Here is a 22114-nt window from a genome sequence, read left to right on the forward strand (position 1 = left end):
GACCCGGCAACAGTACAAGTGTATAGCAAATGCGAACAGAACAGCAGGGTTAAACAATAATAAAAAAAAAAAAACGGTTTTGCCACGGAGAGCACAAAACACTCACAAGCACTCATGGCCGGACACTGTCTGCAGAAGAAGGAAACCTGAAAACAGAGATAAGATAAGATAATCCTTTAGATCAGGGGCAGGTGTGAACCGGCCCTAATATGTATAGTAAATTAGACTAAATTAGATCACTGGATTGACCTAAAATAGGTGAGAGCTGCTGAAAAAAAGACTCGACAACTGCTGACTATTATCTGCTTAAGGTCATGTTCACACCTGATAATACATGGTTTTTAACACTACAAGTGTTTTCTCTCCTGGCACTGTCCCCGGCTACCACCTGCTGCTCCTCCCTTATTATACTAAGAGGCTACTTTCTATTGTCCTCCGCCCCATGCTGAGGAAACAAAGCCCAACTTTGCTCCTGTATCAGAGATACTCAACTGGGGGGCCGTAAGATGTCTGCCCCTGCCTCCATGTACCTTAACGCCACACACTAACTATAATGCTTCTTAGTACCTCGATACACAGTGTAATGCCCCTACTCACAGTATAATACCAGAGTATTTCCTCCACATGCAGTATATGGTGGTTTGGGGGAGGTGGTGGGGGTTAGGGAGGGGGGGAGGTTACCAGAGGGCAGAAGGTTAGTAGGGGGAGGGGGGCCAGATTGCACATGTGGAAAGGGGGGGGGGGGGTAGATGTAGGAGTTGACTGTGATCTCTAAAGGGGGGAAGAGGGCCGGGGGCATGAGTGGGGGGAAAGGGGAGGGCAGGAGGTGCAGCAGCAGGGCCGTGGGGTGCGACCCACAATGCTGTGGGAGGGGCCAGCGTCGGCCGCAAGGAAAGGGACGTGGGGCGGGGTGGGGCCACAGGCTGCGCTGCAGGTGGTTCGTGCAAGGGTGAGGGGACAGCGGTCGAGGTCGCGGGTTATAGCTAGTAATACCGTATTATTTCCTCCACATGCAGTATAATGCCCCTACTCACGGTATAATATATTATTTCCTCCACATACAGTATAATGCCCCTACTCCCAGTATAATACCATATTATTTCCTCCATACATAGTATAATGCCCCTACTCCCAGTATAATACCATATTATTTCCTCCACATGCAGTATAATGCCCCATCTCACGGTATAATACCATATTATTTCCTCCACATGCAGTATAATGCCCCATCTCACGGTATAATACCATATTATTTCCTCCACATGCAGTATAATGCCCCTTCTCACGGTATAATACCATATTTCCTCCATACATAGTATAATGCCCCTACTCACAGTATAATACCATATTATTTCCTCCACATGCAGTATAATGCCCCTACTCACAGTATAATACCATATTATTTCCTCCACATGCAGTATAATGCCCCTTCTCACGGTATAATACCATATTTCCTCCATACATAGTATAATGCCCCTACTCACAGTATAATACCAGATTATTTCCTCCACATGCAGTATAATGCCCCTTCTCACGGTATAATACCATATTTCCTCCATACATAGTATAATGCCCCTACTCACAGTATAATACCAGATTATTTCCTCCACATGCAGTATAATGCCCCTACTCACAGTATAATACCATATTATTTCCTCCACATGCAGTATAATGCCCCTTCTCACGGTATAATACCATATTATTTCCTCCACATGCAGTATAATGCCCCTGCTCACAGTATAATACCAGATTATTTCCTCCACATGCAGTATAATGCCCCTACTCACGGTATAATACCATATTATTTCCTCCACATGCAGTATAATGCCCCTACTCACGGTATAATATATTATTTCCTCCACATGCAGTATAATGCCCCTACTCACGGTATAATATATTATTTCCTCCACATGCAGTATAATGCCCCTTCTCACGGTATAATACCATATTATTTCCTCCACATGCAGTATAATGCCCCTACTCACAGTATAATACCATATTATTTCCTCCACATGCAGTATAATGCCCCTTCTCACGGTATAATACCATATTTCCTCCACATGCAGTATAATGCCCCTTCTCACGGTATAATACCATATTTCCTCCATACATAGTATAATGCCCCTACTCACAGTATAATACCATATTTCCTCCACATGCAGTATAATGCCCCTACTCACAGTATAATACCATATTTCCTCCACATGCAGTATAATGCCCCTACTCACAGTATAATACCATATTTCCTCCATACATAGTATAATGCCCCTACTCACAGTATAATACCATATTTCCTCCATACATAGTATAATGCCCCTACTCACAGTATAATACCATATTTCCTCCATACATAGTATAATGCCCCTATACACAGTATAATACCAGATTATTTCCTCCACATGCAGTATAATGCCCCTTCTCACGGTATAATACCATATTTCCTCCATACATAGTATAATGCCCCTACTCACAGTATAATACCGTATTATTTCCTCCACATGCAGTATAATGCCCCTACTCACAGTATAATACCATATTATTTCCTCCATACACAGTATAATGCTACTCAATGCCCCCATGGGAGACCCTGGGCCTTTTCTAAAAGTAGTTGCGTACCCCCGTTCTGTGTTTTGTTATAGGTATGTGGACAGTGGCCATGTTGGCCATTGCTTTACACGCCAGTTCCTATATGTCTCCATGGTAACAGACTACATACACGCCATGTACGGTCTGATATCTCAGTGATACTTTCCTCCAACTCTCCTTTACTTTTGTTAATATAATAAGCAAAAAGCAGCAAACGCACTGATCTGACGACACAGAATTGATTGGTAGTCTGTTACCATGGAGACACATAGGTCTGTATAGGGACTGGAGACGCATAATGGGAGGAATGTTCCCTATTCAGGACGGATAATTGTTCCTTATCAGTGTCTGTGAAGCTCCCACAGTGCTTTTCATATACATGTGAATATTTCGGTGGGAGCCATAGCTCCCTTCACAGGTAAGGGGGTCAGATTCCCTGATATTGCCTTGTGAATCTGTTATCACTGCCATAAAACAGTCCGCCTCTAATCTGGTGCCATAAATGAGGTTAGAGACTTGTTATGTGTGCGATTTCCTACCGCACATGTTTACGTCCACCAAACCATGTGCATGTCTAGTGAATCCTTTGTACATCACGTTATCATCTTTGATATCTACAAAGGGTGAGAACCACCCGGGGTAATCGTTTGCATTTGTTTAGTCAAACTGGATTCCTCCTTAAAATATAACTGGCGGGGGTGGGGGTCAAGCCTGTCATATTAGGCATTCATTGTTCATTACTGGTTTTCTGTAGGGCCATGGACCTTGATCTTATGGGGGTTGCACAGTCTGTAGGCAAATACCAATCTAGGATAGTGATCAAAATGGGCCGTAATATCCTCCGTTTACAACAGCAGAACCCTTGTCATTGGACATTATGGCCCTTAGGTGGCACAAGAAGCAGAGACGTACCCTGAAGCTAATGGGGCCCAATACTAAATTTGCAATTGGGCCCCCACTTACCTTGTGCTATTTATAATAATAGAGTTTTTTCTATGTTGTAAAGAGGCCTTTGAGCCCCTCAGGCTCCAGGACCCAATTGCACCCTTGACAAGAAGTAGGGTAGATAAGAGCCCAGGTGCACATGGGGGTCTTGATCCAACCCCATGCTATGTACTAGTGCTTTTAGGGAATAATGGGGGGGGGGGGGGATTTTTCAATCCCTGACAACGATTTTCTGGCCTAGAGGGATGATATTGTGGCACATACAGTATTTGCAGCAAACGTGTTCCACAACCCCCGTTCTGCACCTTATGTGCATGTGGGGTGAGCCGGAACAGGGACACCACAGCCCGACATATTAAAATTTTCAGATGTTAATTATAATGGGACTCTACCTTGTGTAGATTTCCATTCAGGGACATGGCGGTGATATCTGTACAACAGTCTGCCCCGTTATCCCTGTAATACTGTGCAGCTATGTAACCTCCATGTGCTGCCCTAAAGCCTCTTGTCTGTGTGCATGTGGCCTATGGGACCAGGATTGCAGTAGGTAGACCTCCACCCATCTGTGACAATTTAGGAAAGTCTTTCTTTTTTGGGGGGAAGGGAGGACAAACCCTTCAAAGCCTGCAAAAAAGCACAGAAAAAAAACAAATACCCAGGTGTCACAGGGACAATTGCAGATAAAACATCAATCTGTGACATGTGCACCGCATGGACTTCCTGTGTTAGGGGCAGGGGGAGGTGAGGGGCAGATGGCTGCCATTAGATAGGGATGTACATACCCCTGTGTCTTCTGGACACTCACCCCTCAGGTCTCCGCTAATCTATGGCGTTGCTTGTATTTCTCTATGGGACATTACTGCCTATAGGAGTTAATTATACCACAGGGTGTCCATATTGCCAATAACCCAGCTTTTCCAGACATCTGAATGCCAAGCCTGCGTCACTATGCACTGGTACATCTCCTTTCTCATACTGCCACATAAGTAAATACATTTGTTAGTCAGACATCTGGCAAATCAGAGTAATGACCCGTAATGGTGGTCGCATTCGCTGCCACCCAGCTTTCCCAGAAACTAAGGTTAACTTAGATACGACTGAACAAAAGAATACACCTATTTAAGTCACATATTTATATGTAGTCCCTTACAATGCTCCTTCAGACACAAGGGAGCCATTTTGTGAACTTTACTTCACACAGTGCAAACACATGGCAGCCATTTTGTGACACGGGAATTCATTGTATTTTGTTAAATCACTGGACTCAAGATCAGGGAACGAAAACAAACATGTCATGTAAAGGAGACAGCCTGATAAAATAACACCGCCGCCATGTCACCGTGCAGGATCACACATGCCGGCTCCAGTCACAAAATGGCTGCCGTCAAATACAACGGAGTGGATTCTGGTCACATCAGCCCATGTCGGTTCCTTTGTTGTACTCCATTATAGGAGAAGAACAACGAAACTGATGTGGGTGGTGATATGTCACATGACACTAAGAGTCCCCAATGGACCCCTCCGATTTATAATGGGGTCCGTTTGGGTTTCTGTCATGATGTCTAGCATTTTACTCAGAAAACAACATAGCCTTAAATGAATAGTCCAATGCTGTTATGGTCTAGTGATAAGCGGCGCCTGAAAACTGCTCATCTCTATTACTCCATAGAAATGACAGGCCAAGACAAAAGCTCTTTTACACACGGGGGAGTCCGCGTTCCCTCCACGCCAGTGTTTTCGGGTAAAGGGATGATACTGAGGCGCACGTTTGGCGCAAAGACTTTACTTGTAGTCGTGCGGCACAGGGCCAGATCCACACCTCGCCCGCCACACTGTGCGAAGGGGACTGATGTCTAGTAGGAAAAAAAGCTAGCAACACCCATTAAAGTCAATGGGAGGCTTTTTTTCAGCGCTGAAAATTCAGCGTCAAATAAAGCGCCATTTTCCTCCGTGTGAATGGACCCTTAGGATAAATCTGTCGGGCTGAGGCGCAGACGCCTTGGCCCGGCAACATTCGCAAAATGCAGTGGGCGAGGCACAACTCAGGGCGTAAGCTCAATATCATCTCTATGGTTTCATTCACTTAAGCTTCGGAGTCTCTGTAAGGTCTGGTTAACATTTGCGTTCGGTATTCCGTTCAGGGAGTCCACTTGGAGACCCCCCAAACGGAATACTGAACACATTGACAAGCGGTGAGAAATGAAAGCACACGGACCCCATAGACTATAATGGGTTCTGTGTGTTTTCCGCCTGGTGTCCGCACGGAACATGCGGAGAGAAATGTACTTCATGAACTACTTTCCTCTCCACATGACTCGTGCGGAAACCGCACGTACCCCTTTATAGTCTATGGGGTCCGTGTGCTGTTATTGCTCACCGCTTGTCAATGCGTTCGGTATTCCATTCACGGGGTCCCCAAGCGGATTCCCCGAACGGAATACTGAACGCAGATGTGAACCAGGCCTAAGAGAAAATCGATGAAGGGAAAAGGACTTTTCTCTCTGCCTGTTTCAGATAAAACCTTCAGAAATCCGGCGTACCCCATTATGGGGTCTGTGTGTAACTGATATCTTAATGGTCGGGGTCTACATTGTTCGGGTCCCACGGTGGATACAAACGATGGAAAATACGGCACAAGTGTGAACCTAACCTATGGCAGTTTTCTGGTGTGGGGGAATGATAAATTTGCCCCAATGACTAGTATGATCATGGCGGTGACTCGGTTATGTTTTACCAGTAAGGCTAGGACTACCTGGCAGCATAAAGTCACCATTGTCTGACCTGTCTGCTACTTCCTGTTGCACGCAATTTTTAGGCCTATGATTTTTTAGGGTTTTTTTATGATTTGGCTGTGAGGCTATCACAACTCTCGTTGGTACATGACCAAAACGTGCAAATATTCAATGCACTTAACCCCTTGGTGTTCGACCGCTTACACGCATTCTTATGGCGGCGAGGTATTTGATCGAATACTACGCACTCATCTCTAGGGGTGCGTTCACACAATGTAAGATGGAGCACAAGCTGGCACGTATACGCATGTCAGCATTTTGCGTGCTCAAAAAGATAGTTACGAGCGTATACGCCGCGTTATTTTGCGCCCGTAATTTTGTGGCGTATACCCTCGTAACTCCCATTGAAATCAATGGGATCTTTTTGAGCGCGCAAAATGTTGACACGCATATACATGCCAGCTTGCGCTCCATTTTACATCGTGTGAACGCACCCTTAATAGCCAGGTAATGAAATTTAAGTCCCTGTGTAGTAGCCTTCTATGTTGTAAGCCTTGCATGTTCTAACCTATGTTTCATATTACTTGGCCTTAACATGTAACACACTGCACACATGTAATCTGAGCTCTGACTTTATTTCAGTCGCCATGTCTTTGTGAGCAGCTTCTTTATGACCATTGTGTATCATTTCCCTCTTATTCCTCCCTTCCTTCCTTTTAGCGCCAAAACCCTTCTAATATTTGGCGGGGGATCGCTTCAAAAATGTATGCGACCATAAAATACGAGCAGCCAATCAGATCACCGGATTAGCGGCTTCCGCTCCCGCCCACCCGATGACTGACAGCTCCAACGAACCAATAGCTTTCCAACATTTCCCTGCCTCTGACGAAACCTTACGTCTCTCTTGGAACGTTCCAAAGTTATTCGTCTCTGAGGGGGGAATTGTTTACGTCATAAAAATAAAACCATTTTCTGTACAACTATATTATACTATCTTGGTACATATTATGTTTATTTAAAATTTTTAAAACTAATATTTTTATATTGAGACGTTTAGTGACTGAAAATCATATTAAAGGGCTCGTGTTTAGATTTGTACTCCCCTACTATGAAGAGGTGGTATATTCGGATAGTGTGAGGTGGGTAAAGAGTCTGTTTTCTGGCGCGCTTCGGTCAGTGGACGCGGAGAGTCTTGTCTAGACGGACGTATTATTGAATAGCAGCCATGTACAGATACAGCGACCACCGTGTTGACCAGCGCCGGTAAGTTGGTCTTTGTAATGAAGATTGGACTGCGCCATATGGGGATTTATAAGCTTTAGACTGGTTTTTTTTTTCTATGGTTACTGCCTTTGTACTTTCGGGGCCTAGGTTTTTTTTTTTTTCTCAATAACTTTATTTAGACAGTACAACCATTGTCATTATTATGTTAGTGTAAGTTTTTACAGTTTTGGAGCTATATGGTGGTGCTGCTAGTGATCACGGCCCACTCCCACCATTGTACCCCCCTACCCAGCCATGTGGTGCCCCTCCTGACTGATACCTACCTCTTTACCTACATTGACTATTATTAGCATTCTTTATAACTGACTTTCATCTTATTTCTTTGTGTTTTATATTCTGGCCTTGTCTCAGTTTTCTAATATGATTGTTCACTTGAAAGGAGCGTTCCAGGATCTGAAGAAAATTGATCTACAGAATAGGTCATTGGGATTGGATCATTTGGGTATATGGCTATAAGCTTCTCTGCATATATTAAGTGCATGTTAGCGGGGGTTGGACTGTATACAGCTTGTGGTTTGTACACTGTAGCAGTGTTACCTGACACTGTAGCCCGTCTCCCATTCTCTTGGATAGCAGTAGATCTGCTTCTGCCCATATACCTAGTATGTGGTGTATTACACTCTTGATTATTCTGCCACATATCAGTATCAATTTTCTTCACATCTTGGACACCCCTGATAACCCGTCCTAAGGTCAGGTCATTAGTTATCAATTGTAGATCAACCTGGGATCCCTCTGGTCAGCTATTGAAGAATACTGCAGCCTCTTTGTACAAAACCAAGCATGGTGCTGTGTATTTTACTGTAACTGCTTGGTTATCTCAGCTTATTCACTTGAATGATTTTAAACCTACAAATCTTACAATCCAGGGAGATATATAAAACCAACCCAACCTACAAACCACATATAAACCAATCGGGAATAGTCTCGCATAAATAACACGCCACAATTGCCTCATTCCAAAATGAGAATATTTATTATTGACAAGGAAGTTAAAATGGGGGGCAATGCAGTGGTTAGCACTGCAGCCTTGCAGCGCTGGAGTCCTGGGTTTGAATCCTGCCAGGAATGACACCTGCAAGGAGTTTATGTTCTCCGTGTTTGTGTGAATTTCCTCCCATTCTACAAAGACATACTGATAGGAAAAAGTGAGAAAAAAAAGTACATTGTTATCCCTATAATGGGCTCACAATCTACATAAAAAAAAAAAAAGTTAAAATCAAATTGCAAAAGGAGGCAGGGTCACAGTGCCTAAGCATGCATGAACATCAATAAATGCATATATGAATAGTATATACATGTCTAAACTCTCAATATATATGCACACACGTGAACAAGTATTAACTCTTCCTCAAAGGTAGCTGGTAAAGATGTATTGAAATCAAAATCATATCAATTGATACAGACCATAATAACCATCAAATTCAATGAATATTAGCAGTTGTGATTCCCTTTGGGAATCATATAAAATACATAGATCCAATACCCAACCCTCATCCAGTACAAAAGTAAAACAGAGAATCAAATGACACAATAAATCACCTCAGAAACACTTACCTCTTACAGGCAGAGACACTGTGACCTCCACCAGCAGCCCTAACTTGCGTTTCGCCCCCTGGCAAAGGCCTGCACCAAGTCAGAGGACTGGAACTACTTGCATCATAGTGATCTATCCCTGCCTTAGAGTGACTTTACTAACCTATACTGTATGGTGCCATAAGGAGATTTTCTAGCCCAATTTTTTTTTCATCCTAATCAGTATGTGATCTGATGGGCCCTGGCACCAGGACCAGGCACACAGCAACTACTAGAAGGTTCTGTAGTGGACGGAGAGCATGTTCAGCACTGCTTCCATACAAGTAATAAGAGTGACTGCAGCCCTGTCCGCTGCACAGCGGTGGTTCCAGGGAACTGCAGTGTCTTTTATATTACTTGACTAAGAGCAACATGCGTGTGCTCCCTGTCCACTGCAGTCAAAGTGGATGCTGTGTACCTGGTGTTGGATGGCCACAGATCACACCCTGTGGATAGGTCCTTCATATGAAAAGTCAATGCTAGGCCATACTCCATTTACGAATATTGGGGTGCTGTTCTGGAAGTTCTATAGTAGTGACTAAATCACTGACTGAGCATGTGCACCTCAGCACTTCACATGTGGGCATTCAGACGTTTGCAATGGAGTGATAGGTTCTCCCTGGTTTGATGTGTATCAAGTAGGTGGTGCTGCTCTGGCAGTGGTGTCCTGGTCACTTCCTGTGACTTGGCTTTAGGCTCCACCCCCCAGTCTTCACATTAAACCAGGCAGGCTAGGGTTGCATTTAGAAAATACATATATTTGGTAACCATACTCCAACAACAAATATTAGACCCCACAATATAATAAGAGGCGGTCCAGGGGAGTGAGTAAACATTTAAGGGTTCCCCCACTGCCTCCGTGATCTCTTCTGGCCTCCCAAATGACATCAGCCGCTGAGAATTGTATTCATCTTGTTTCATTATCCATTTTTATTTTTTTTTTAAGTTTTCCTTGTGGATCTGAACCACCCACCCGCTGGTCTCAGGGACGTAAACGCCGAGTAGATGGAAACTTTAGACGACGAAATGATGAAGATGAATGTATCTTTGATGTAGAGAGGCCTTCCAGGAGCTATGACAGACGTCCTGACAGGTGAGTTCGATTTGGTTTCATGATCATAATAACTGAAACCATGTTACCTTATTGTAAACTGTCTGGCTAGCTCCGAGGTAACTTTACGATGTCCCACACACATCATCCAAGGCCCCTGATCTATAGACTATTCACAGGGTACAAGAGCTGAGTTGATGGTAGTCCCAACTGCTGGAGATTAGTGTTGGCAATTCCATAGAAGTGAATGGAGTGGTAGGCATCTAGGTACATCAGGGCACGTGCAAACCCCCATTCTCCTTACAATGGGAGATGTTATTGATCATTTACCACCTACTGTATCATGTGGGGTGTGTATAGTGGAAAATCTTTCAATGGGGTCCATAATACTTTTTGGATGTTAAAGTTGTCTCTTCATCCCAATCTTAGCCACAATGTCTGATTGGGGCCGCAGATTGTGGACACTCCCTTTAATTTACTTATTTATTATGCTTATATAGTGCTATCAGATTCCACAGCGCGTTACCTTGTGCTGCTGATTTTTTTTCATAATTTCTATTGGCAGCTATAGTCTGTCACAGGATTTTGTTCGAAATAGACAAACCTGTGTTAAAGACTGGGTTTTTCATCACCTAAATCAAAATTAACTGTGTATTTTCCATCAGTTACAATTAATTAATGATGATTTAAAGAGAAGCTTTCATGGGTCTGGGCACAGGCAGTTCTATATACTGCTGGAAAGCCGACAGTGCGCTGAATTCAGCGCACTGTCGGCTTTCCCAATCTGTGCCCCGGGTAAAGAGCTATCAATCCCGATACCATAGCTCTTTACAGTCAGTCAGGTACGTCCTTCTACACAGCAGCACCTATCGCGCTGTACAGTGTGAGCGGGGAGGAACGCCCCCCTCCCTGATAATACTCGTCTATGGGTGAGCAGAGGGAGGAGGCGTTCCTCCCCGCTCACACTGTGCAGCGCTATTATCGCTGCTGTGAAGAAGGACATACCTGACTGACTGTCAGAAACGCCCTTCTGACTATAAAGAGCTATGGTACCGGGACCGATAGCTCTTTACCCGGGGCACAGATCGGGAAAGCCACACTCACTTGTTAAAAGCTGTAAATATAATAGGGGCAAAAGAGGTTGTAGCCTGATCTTGTACTCTGCTGTATCACAATCCACTTACTGGTATGGGGCATGGGAGAGAGATTGTGAGGTTTGTCTTGTGTGATTTTGTTAGGAGCAGAGCTTATACTCTCTCAGACCCCAGAGTATAACTAATGGCAGCCAATAACAAAAATACATTTACTAAAAACTGCCACCTGGTTCCGTCGATTAAAAAAAAAAAAAAAAAATTTACTCTCCTCCCCTGTGATCCTTGACCTCAGAGCCAGCGGGCTCCTGTAATTGGGTTTCAGTAGTCAACTAGGTCACACTTGTCTGTGCCAGGTGACTTTTCCTCAGCGGCCCCCGACATCATTCAGGAGGACAAAAGACCCAAACCAGTGCCCAGGGGAGGCGAGGAATACAAACTGCCACAGACGACATCCACAAAATCCTGTAAATTACCATATATACTCAAGTATAAGCCGACCCTAATATAAGCAGAGACCCCTAATTTTACCACAAAAAACTGGGAAAATGTATTGACTCGAGTATAAGCCGAGGGGGGGAACCATTGCAGATAAAGTCTGGTCTTGTGCATTACAGCTTAGTAACTCCATGTGCCTCATAGTAATAGCAGTTAACCCCATCATGTCCCTCACATTACCCCCCTGTGTGGCTCACGTAAGAGTTACTGATATGTGGGACATATGGAGGGGTAATAATTAGGTATCTTCATAATTAAGATCCTTTATTAGTCCCCTCATGTGTCTCACATATTACTAACCCTTATATGGGGCACACAGGAGTTAATGAGGGACATGATGGGGTTAACTGCTATTAATGTGAGGCACATGGAGTTACTGAAACTAAATTAATAACCCCAAATGCCTGACATTACTAGGAATAGTAGCAAGTGCATGTGTGTCACTTTCACTTTACTGTAGCTTCTTCTCCTCCATACAAGAGACATCTTCCATAAGACACAATGAATCCTGGCCACTCATCTGCAGGGTAGATGCTAAATCCTAGTGTGCTAAAGGACCTCTGATGACGTCATGACCATGTGATCGGACTCTGGTGTGGGCGGAGCCACTAGGATTTAGACTCAACTTTATCTGCAGATGTTACAGTGGCTACAGGACCTTTGATGACATCAGTCACGTGACCTCGTGACAAGCCAATCACAGCAGTAGCACTAAAGGACCTCCCCCTTTGTTTAATTTACGCAGGTCCTTCCAGTTTTCTGACTCGAGTATAAGCTGAGGGGGGGCTTTTTCAGCATGAAAAATGTGCTGAAAAAGTTGACTTATGCAGGAGTATATACGGTAACTGGATTTAGTTGGTTTTAGATATATAGAAATGGATATAGATTTTTATTTTTTTTTTTTTTTTTTTTTATAAATGCTGAGCCTTACCTGTGACTCATTTCTTCTCTTGTTACCTGAAGGGACTCTATGATCCTTAAAATCTTTTCTATCCCACAAACGGTTGTAGGTCCAGTTAGTAACATAATGAACATAACTTGTGTGGTTTTGCTGCTGAGAAAATCCTCTTTTAGGGCGGGTTCACATCTGCGCCCCAGTCTCCGCTTTGTGGGTTTCAGTCTTCTGCCGACAGGAGATGGAAACCCGGTAGTCAGTGTCCGCCCGTGAGCGTCTTCTGGTCTCCACTGTGAAACATTGTTTTTATTTTTCAACTTTGTTTATATTTGTGTTTCATGTTCTCTAAGTGAACTTCATTGTACAATTGTAAACTGATAAAATGTTAATAAAATCAGAATTTAAAACCATATAAACGGTATTGCCGCGGAGAGGCAGAAGACAGTTACAGGCGGACACTTTGCAAACCCATTCAAGTGAATGACTGCCGGTTTCAGTCTCCTGTCCAGTTTCTCGGCAGAAGATGGAAACCTGAAAGCGGAGGCCGGGACGCAGGTGTGAACCCGCCCTTAATCTGTATGCGAATGATCTTTTCAGTGCACCCAATGAGTGACCATGTCAAAAGCGCCTGTATTTATCTCCAAGAACCCCAAACTGTCTTTTATGAGATCTGTCCCCATCGCCAGAATTGCAAATTTGTTTAGTGATACAATTGGTGGGATCTCTTTAACACAAGCAGCAGTTCTCAAGGGGAGGATGCGGTTAGGGCAGGGTCACCTGAATCAGTCTAGAACTAGGTTGATATTTTGTGTTGTGGTGACACAGGTTGTATATCTGCTGTGAAGCCAGGCACTACTGGTGGCATTACTCAGTCTTATAATTGATCTGCCAGGCTGACCTCTCGGCGTTCCTTTCCTCCCAGCTTCACCACCCCAGAGAGCCACAAGCCGGAGTCCAGGTGTAAGGACTGGGGCTCAGCAGTGGAAGAGGAAGAACTCATGATGGCTTCTGTTGAGAGAGACATTTCAAGGTAAGTGATGCGTTTTTTGCACACACTTAAGGTGTTTCTGTAAGGGTCCATTCACATGGAAGAAAATGGTGAGGAAATTCAGTGCTGGAAAAAAGCCTCCCATTGACTTCAGTGGGTTCCTTTTTCTAGCAGAAGCTCCCATAGGAAGCTTTTTTTTTTTTTCAGTGCTGAAACTCTCACCATTTTCCTCCGTGTGAATGGACCCTCAGGCTAAGTGTGTCGTTTTTATTTGGTTCTTTCAATGATTATTTTAGGTAACTTCCTTTTTACATAACGCCCCTCCCTATTTATATGCCTTGCCACTGAATTTGTTTTATTGCTAATCCTGACTTGGTAGTGACGTACCTGCAAATGGCAGTGACACGATGGCATGGATGCAAAATAAATGAAATGGTCTGTGCAAATTCACATCCGTTAAGTGAGGTGACTTCTGGTTAACGCAGAGCTTTGTGTATCTGGGTTTAAGGCTTGGTTTTTGCTTCTTCCTGTTAGGTACCGGAGAAAACTGCTCATCAATGAATTTAGTTCCAGGGAGCGGAGATCGTCATCTGGAAGGTATGTCCTGTAAGAGAGACCGCTCTGGGTTATCAGCTCATTATATACCTTTCTTGTATAGAGAATGACTTCACAATCTGAAATTCTCTGAAATTATCTGAAATCTTCTGAAATTCTCAAGTCTCCATTGGTTAGCTTTGTCAGCACATTCAGCACATGTAGGGTGCTTGGCTCCTCTGTGTCAGTAGTACTGGCTCATCTAATGGGCTTAGAGGTGCCCTGACTCTCAAGGGTCATTAAAGACTCACAGTGGCTGACACAAATCAAAGAACAGTCTTTCTAGTTCAACTTTTTCACCTGGTAGAGAATTGGTCAATGCGATCTGTTGGTTCTGGTAAATAACACCGGAATGGAGCCAAATTGTGTTCATTGTTGTCCTCTGTGTCAGACAAGCTCAAATGACAATGCAGGTATAAACATAGCACAGTAGATATCATGGGGTAAATATTGAGTCAGTGAACACCTGTCCAATCCTTTGTGCTTTGGAGAGATCTAGCAGCGACTTCTTCCCCTATATGATCTCAGAACATATGTACACTCTGTTGGGTTTCTATGAAGGATAGATGGCTGTCTGCTGAATGGGCATTTGGCCTGTGGTCACCCTTAAAATAGGACACTTATCTCCATATCTTCATAGCTAGATGGGGCGGGGGGATTTTTATTTGTCCAACTTTATTAATCTGGAATATTTTGTTCAGCTCTGATTCAAAGGATTCCTCAAATCAAGGAGAAATGGAAACTGACCCGGTCACACTTGCCAGGCGTCAGAAGCAAATTACCTATGGGAAGAACACCATTGCATATGACAGATACATAAAAGCTGTGCCAAGGTAACTTATTACACATGCAAATTGTGAAGATGTGTAGATCAGGAACTAAACAGTGTCCACCACTACTATTAGATAAAAATAAGCCTTTGCTTAGATTTTGTCGTACATGTGGTGACTCTTGTTCAGTGTCAATATGGATGAACGTACCTTAAGGCCGGGACCCCACGGGACGTAAAAGCAGCGATTTACCCGCAGCAGCAACTCCACAGGAAAAATTGTGGCGTATTAGTCAGGGTAAAGTGGATTGGATTCTAGCAAATCCCATGCCCACTTTGCAGTAAAAGCCGAGGTGCAGACACTCTGTGATTTCCAAAACCGCACGGTTTTGGAAATCGCAGCATGTCGACTACACCTATGGAAATGCTGGCGGTTTCCCCATAGATATAATTGTAACAGTCTGTGGAGGAAACCTCTGCAAACTGTGTCTAAAGTGCTGCGGGAAGAACCATGATGCATTGCTGCCAAGGCTTTTCCCACATGTATTTTTGTCTGTGGGACCTTGGCCTAAAGGGGTTTCCTGGGATTTGCTTATTGGTGACAAGTCCAAAGATTGGCCATCAGTGGGGGGGATATGCGATCAGTGGGGGTTTTAGACTCAGGCCCAGTGATCTGATTATCAGGGGTAAGAGTTGGTGGCTATGGCCAGTATCCTGCCAGTACTCTTCTATTGCTGGTTTTGTTCTTTATCTACTTACACTGCATTGTTCTATTTCTGTCATTTACAGACACACAAGACAGCAGGGGGTTCATCCACGAACACCAAACAAATTTAAGAAATACAGCCGCAGATCTTGGGACCAACAGATTAAAATATGGCGCATTCAGCTACATGCATGGGATCCCCCAACTGAGGACGCTGATGATGACCTGCAGCCATTGTAAGACTCTAAAGCTCTTGTACACTAGACAAAATGGTGGCAGTGCCATAGTTAGAAATGGGTTTGGTGTTGGCTATGGATTGTCAGACTGGATGGCTTTATGCATTGCTATAGATATTGGAGCTACAAGTAAACATGTCCTGGAGTTGAGTTTCTTTCTCCGATAGATAAGCTCTTGTATAGTGAGACGTTGCGTTACACCTGCTGGTCAAGTACTCGACCATTTCAGTTCTAGATCCTGTCTGAGGTTTTGTGTGCTTGGACTTGCACCTTTCACAACCCTGCCTGCTTGTGTTATAGCCCATCCTTTTAGTGTGTTACGCCACTACCTGTATCTGGAAGGGGCTCAAATCCACAGCCAGATGGACCCCATTAACTATAATGGGATCCGTAGGGGGTTTATTTAAAACTGAAACCAGCGGAGGAAAGAGACATTTTTTTTTTATTCAGTGATTTTTGGCACACACTGCAACGTGGATGTGGCCTGACCAGTTAATGGGGTATTCATATCTTCAACTAATGGCGTATCTGTAACAGGGGATTAAACGCCCATGATATCCCTGTACCAACAAACAATAGTATGGATACCAGACTGCTAGGAGCTAATGTTACGCCAATGGGTGTTCTAACATTTATATATATCTCCATGTCAGGACAGCAGCCTGCTTAGGGGTTATAGTGCAACCTTCTCTGTTCAGTAAGATGAGAGGATGAAAATACATCTATGTAATCTATATCTTCTTGTTCTCCTACAGTTCTGAAGAAATGATGTGCTCAACTTCTGAGACTGGATGTGAAGATAACCTTGTAAGTGAAATAACTACCCAGTGTAAATGGTTGACTAAGAGACACAACAGACTTCAAATAGTCTTAAAGGGGTTGTCCAGCTTTTTGGTATTGGTAACATCTCCTTAGGTTATCAGGTTGATTGAGGATCTGATGCTTGGCCTCACTGGTGTGCTGCAACTACAGTGGATGGAGTAGGAGACAGACGACTGACTCCCTCTGCTGGTCGTGCTGGTTACTGCAGCTCAGATTCCTCACCAGTGAATGGGAAGTGAGATGGAATAGCCAATCACATCCACTTCTGGCTCTGTATTCTGCTGGGTTCTGCTTCCTTTGGCGCTCCAGCTGCTATGAAACCACACCCAGCCTGCTCGCTCACTTTGATGGGAGTCCTAGTGGGCCTGCTGGGATGTGTAATTGTGCAACTACTACGCAATCGTGGCATCACTGATGTGTGGCAGTCTCTAGTGATTTCACTTTACTGCCCGTAGATAAGGATTGGGTTGCTGCAACCTGAGCGTGCACCCTTATGTAAGGGTCAGAATAGCCACGTATTTTTATTTTTGTCTTTTTATGTAGATTGTGAGCCCCATATAGGGATCACAATGTACTTTTTTTCTTTTTTTTTTTTTTCTTCCATTTAAGTATGTCTTTGTAGAATGGGAGGAAATCACGGGGAGAACATACAAACTCCTTGCAGATATTATTCCTGGCGGGATTGAAACCCAGGACTCCAGCACTGCAAGGCTACAGTGCTAACCACTGAGCCATCATGTTGCCCCGAGTAGCCACATATATTGTATTCTTAAGCTTGTCTTATTGCTCTCTTGCTACAATCTCCATTGTAATCTTGTTGTATTGTTTAGTTTGCAGGCACTCCAACCAAAGTCCGAAAAATGGAGGAGGCGGAGGGAGGATTTGACTTAGAAGCGTGCTTAAACGACGCCGACTCTGACGATCTAACAGAGTACGCTCAGATGAGTTTGAGCTGACGTGGATGTGTTCTCTGATGTGCCCAGTACATCACATCTGTATGAAGGCCTTCTGGGGATGGAGCGCTTTCATATTTACTGCACATTTTGCAGCTTCTTGGACAACTTAACGCCTGATCAAAATTGATGTCCCATGTTGGTGCTGGCAGATATATATATAATTTGGATGGTGCACTTAATACTGGAACAGCGGTGCTGTCAATGCTATGGCTCAGAGCGGACGTCTCTTGTGACTATTGTTGGAATAAGTTTGTTTTTGTACCCTCTGGTTATAGTCGTGGTGTACTTTACTCAGATAACAGACATGTTACACTTATAAAACTTTGACCTTTTAATGCGTTATCTTTCCTTGTGACCTACCTGCCCTGAAAGAGCTAGGTCGAAAAGAGACTCGGACAGTATATAACATGGGCAGGTGCTAGTCCTTTTACCAAATTTTTCCTTATTGACTTTTCTTCCTACATATTGACAATGGGCTTTTGTGTTCGTCTTGACTTTACCCTGCAGACGTTAGTAATAGCGTGACTTGAGCGTTCCTACTTTCACCCTTGGCCTGGGATCTGCCTACCATCCTTATTAACTCCTGTTCTCTACGTCTCCAGGGTCAGAATATTGGCTCTATAGATGAGACTAGTGGGGGTTTGACTCCTGGCTACGTTGTCATTTGGCTATTTAAAGGGGCGCTCACTTGGCTGAGTACTATTATGGCATCTTCAAGGTTTACCTTGGTCTGTCCACTTGTTAGCAGCAGTGCAGGGGATGGCAGCTTGTCCCTATACAGGTGAATAGGCTAAAGCTGTAATACCCTGCACCACTGCTACCACGTGGCGAGACCGTAGTAAAAAAAAAAAAAAATTAGCGACTGCAGTGTTCAAGACCTTTCATAGCCAGGAAGTCCACGTTAGAGTCCTTTACTAGTCCATATGTGCCATCTCTTCCTATTGGTAGCTGGGGCTGGAGCTTCCAGTCTGAACTCTGGCGAGCTGGATGAGTTCAGATTGCACAGCAGTGACCTCTGCTGGCTGAGGGCATACAATGCAGGCGACTCTTCTTAAAGAGAATCTTTCATGTCCTCCTGTACATGCGCTGAATTCAGCTTTCCCGATATGTGCCTCAGGGCTGGAGACATCAGTGCTGTTACCAATCTCTCCCCACTGTCAGAAGCGCGTTCCTGACAGTCTAGCTGGGCTGTGACGGTACTCTTCCATAGCTCTGTACTGTCAGAGGGACGTTCCTCACAGCTCGGCATCATCGATAGGTCTCCAGCCCCAGAGCACAGAACAGGAAAGCAGTCAGTGCACCGAATTCAGCGTAATGTCTGCGCTCTAGTGGTATATAAAACCACATGTGCAGGAGGACATGAAAGTCCTCTAAGGTGTTTTCCAGGTTACTTCACTCACCCGTCCTTAGGATAGGTCAACTATTAAGGATCAGCAGGGGTATGACACCCAGCCCCCTAATGATCAGCTTACCAATGAACATCAAGTGATGCACAGGGACTGCCATTTCCACTTCACCCGGCTGATCTGTTATTCCAGGGTTTTGGCGCCCACAGATTTTAAGCTGAGGTTGGATCATCAATTTAGAAGCCTCGGAGTACCCCTTTAGGATAAAGCCCCATGTGGCGGCAGCGTATCACTGTTCTTCCTGCAGACTTTCTGCTTCCATTATACCTATGGGGAAACCACTGGCGATTTTGTAGGTAGAAATGACATGCTGTGACTTCCAAAACACTGACTTTGATGGACATCGCTGCTTGTTCACAGTGTGTATTTTCACTAAATCCCATCCACTCTGCTGTGACTAAAACACTGTGTTTATGCCGTTTGGGGAGTGTCACATGACCAGAAGCTCTTCAACCCCTTACATGGTGTTGTAGGGCCCTTACAGAAGTCCAATTCCAACGCTGTTGCTGAAACATTCAACTTTTAATCTGTGAGGACGGGTGTAACAGCCCAGGAGTATATGGATTATATGTGAGGTTTATACTGACACTGTTCTGTGCAGTGTGAATGGTGGTCACTACAGCAACATATAAGGGGTGGGGGTCACCTGCATTGTCCATAGCACTTGTCAGTGTCGTCGTTGCCTTAAAGGGGTTGCCCAAGACATTGGGGTATTGTATACTGATGACCTACCTGGCACTGATATCTGTACATGTGGTGTGTTCAGGCTTCATTCACACCGTTGCAGTCTAGAAGGCACAGCTTTTTTTTTTCATCCACTGGTTTTGGTTTTAAAACGACTTACCCCATTATAGTAAATGGGATCAGTGGGGCTCCATGTGTAGCTGGTATTGTAGCAGTCTGCCTGTTCTGGTTCTCCAACAGACCAGGGCAGAGCCAACGCTCCTATTCATCTGACTGGGTCGGGGCTGCAGGTCTCGCCGCTACCACCTCAGTATACATGGTGTCCCTTGGATGGTTCCTAGACAACCCCTTTATCACTGCGGCAAAGCAGGTGTTTGGATAGGACGTGGCCCGTACTCCAGTAGGCCACGTGCTCCACCCTGCTGAGGACATCACACACTTGCTGACCGTTTCCGCAGTTTCTGCTTCTCTGCTATGGTGGCGCTTGGCTCTGACCTCTTACCTGATACTGGACATGTGATGGCTTCTCTTGGCGTTCTGTATTGCACCATCCTGTTCTCATTTTTCTCCTTCCTTGCCCTTATTGTTTTCTGCTGCCTGGGGGCAAAAAGAAAAGGAATCTGAGACAGATGTAGTCATCCAATTCCCTGTTTTCTGCTGTGTGAACATGGCCCTGAGACTGTAACTTGGACAGCGATTCAATACGGCATCCACCAAACCTTAGGCTTTGGCTTTCTGACGCCGCTGAATACAGTGCACGGTGTGTGCAGCGCCCCCTTATGTATGACCTGCCAGCGTTGTATATAGCACTGAGATCCCATTGCTGTATATTTACCTCTTCTACAATAATATATTGCCCAGTGCTGCATTATATGTATCGCTGAGCCCTCTATCTTATAAATAGCCACTTTCCGGCCTATGTTTTGACGCACTATCTTTGTTTCTACCCATGATTTTTTTTTTTCTCCCTTTGATACGTCATGGACATGTTCAGTTTGGTCCCCTCTGGATAATGGTAAGACCGCAAGGCTCTAGCCCGGTCCGTCCAGAGGCATTAGCTGCGTGACATCGCCTACATGGGCCATGGCGTTGTATTTATGCTTTTTGCTGTGACGCAGATAGACTTGAATTTTAATATTACTCTGTACAAATCCTGTAAATGTTCTCGTGTACATGCAGTTGTATGACTTATGTTAATAGCAATCTGTAATGGTTTTCTAAATAAAACAATTGCGGTCCTTTTGTGGTCTTATAACGTCTTGTGTGCTATACTTCAAATGGGGGTGGGAGGTAATGCCTAAAAAGCAGATGTCTGGGGCGTAGATGAGATGGTCCAGTCAAGAGCTGCAATACCAAGCACGGCCACTATACAATGTACAGCGCTGTATAGAGGCCACAGCAATCTGTATCCTAGTCCTGAAATCCCCCCTTAGGCTGAGGCCCCATATGCAGGTGACGTTCACCAATCTATCTGGTTATGGACTTCATTGAAGTGTCTGTGGAGAGATCTGTCGTCTAAACCTGCTGCCCTGGGTAATGGTGGCATTACTGATCCTGGTGTACTCTACTAGCCAAAAAAAATGCTGCTGTTAATGGATGGAGCGCCCCCTGCTGTAGTGACTGGCAATGTACACACAGCAATCCGATCTACAAATGGTGGTGTAATGCTGACCTCTGCTGGTAATATGGGAAAACTACACTTTGAATTTATTTACAAGCTCATGCACACAGATATATTCGGGTTCTGTGTTAGATGGAGCTGTAATGTTGTGCCTGTCAATGGCTAGAAACAAAGCCCATAGTGGGCCTAGGCTTCAAATACTGAGACTGCATTATAGTCCATAGGAACTGCAACACAAACATGGCATCTCCCAATGAGGCAGACCTTGTAACATGTATGAAACTGGGTGCAGTGGTGTATGATCACACAGGCTGTGGCCATCATATCTAAGCCTTAGGCACTGCTGAGTGATAAATTATCATGGTGTGTGTGTATATATATATATATATATATATATATATATATATATATATTGCAATAAAAGTGCCCCGTTTTCCAAATAAAAATGAAGTATCCACTGGATACTATCCAGTATGTGATACAGACTATTAAATGACACCGACTATTAATCACCCCCTGTGTTATCTACATAGTGTAGTGATTCCTCCAGCGGCCTGCAGGGGGCAGTACAGCTCTCTATATGCTCTGGAGTCTTCCTGCTCATACAGTGGAACATTCCAGGCTTTATGACCTTCATAACAAGCTTTATATGAGCTGGATAGTTTTGACTCTTGT

General features: G+C 44.3%; 1 protein-coding gene across 2 annotated transcripts; it reads left to right on the top strand.

Annotated features, from left to right (window-relative positions):
* Positions 1-7445: 7445 nt before the first annotated feature.
* Positions 7446-21050, top strand: SLBP (stem-loop histone mRNA binding protein). Of its 2 annotated transcripts, none has more exons than XM_075261108.1 (8): positions 7446-7526; positions 10069-10215; positions 13550-13687; positions 14180-14242; positions 14941-15072; positions 15798-15950; positions 16706-16757; positions 17603-21050. In XM_075261108.1, the coding sequence occupies exons 1-8, from the start codon at positions 7489-7491 to the stop codon at positions 17726-17728; spliced, it is 849 nt and encodes a 282-aa protein (XP_075117209.1). In that variant the 5' UTR covers positions 7446-7488; the 3' UTR covers positions 17729-21050. The 2 variants fall into 2 exon arrangements, with proteins under 2 accessions (XP_075117209.1, XP_075117210.1); XM_075261109.1 differs by having other exon boundaries at positions 13580-13687.
* Positions 21051-22114: the final 1064 nt, after the last annotated feature.

The sequence above is a fragment of the Leptodactylus fuscus genome, chromosome 1 (genome assembly GCF_031893055.1).
Source record: "Leptodactylus fuscus isolate aLepFus1 chromosome 1, aLepFus1.hap2, whole genome shotgun sequence".
In the NCBI taxonomy this organism is placed as follows: Eukaryota; Metazoa; Chordata; class Amphibia; order Anura; family Leptodactylidae; genus Leptodactylus; species Leptodactylus fuscus.

What these genes read in the sequence shown, in the direction of transcription:
- SLBP (XM_075261108.1), top strand. Translation starts at nt 7,489, where the DNA reads ATGTACAGATACAGCGACCACCGTGTTGACCAGCGCCG. An exon ending in CACCGTGTTGACCAGCGCCG is followed by an intron (nt 7,527 to 10,068) that starts GTAAGTTGGTCT and finishes TTTTTTTTTAAG; the next exon opens with TTTTCCTTGTGGATCTGAAC. An exon ending in TATGACAGACGTCCTGACAG is followed by an intron (nt 10,216 to 13,549) that starts GTGAGTTCGATT and finishes TTGATCTGCCAG; the next exon opens with GCTGACCTCTCGGCGTTCCT.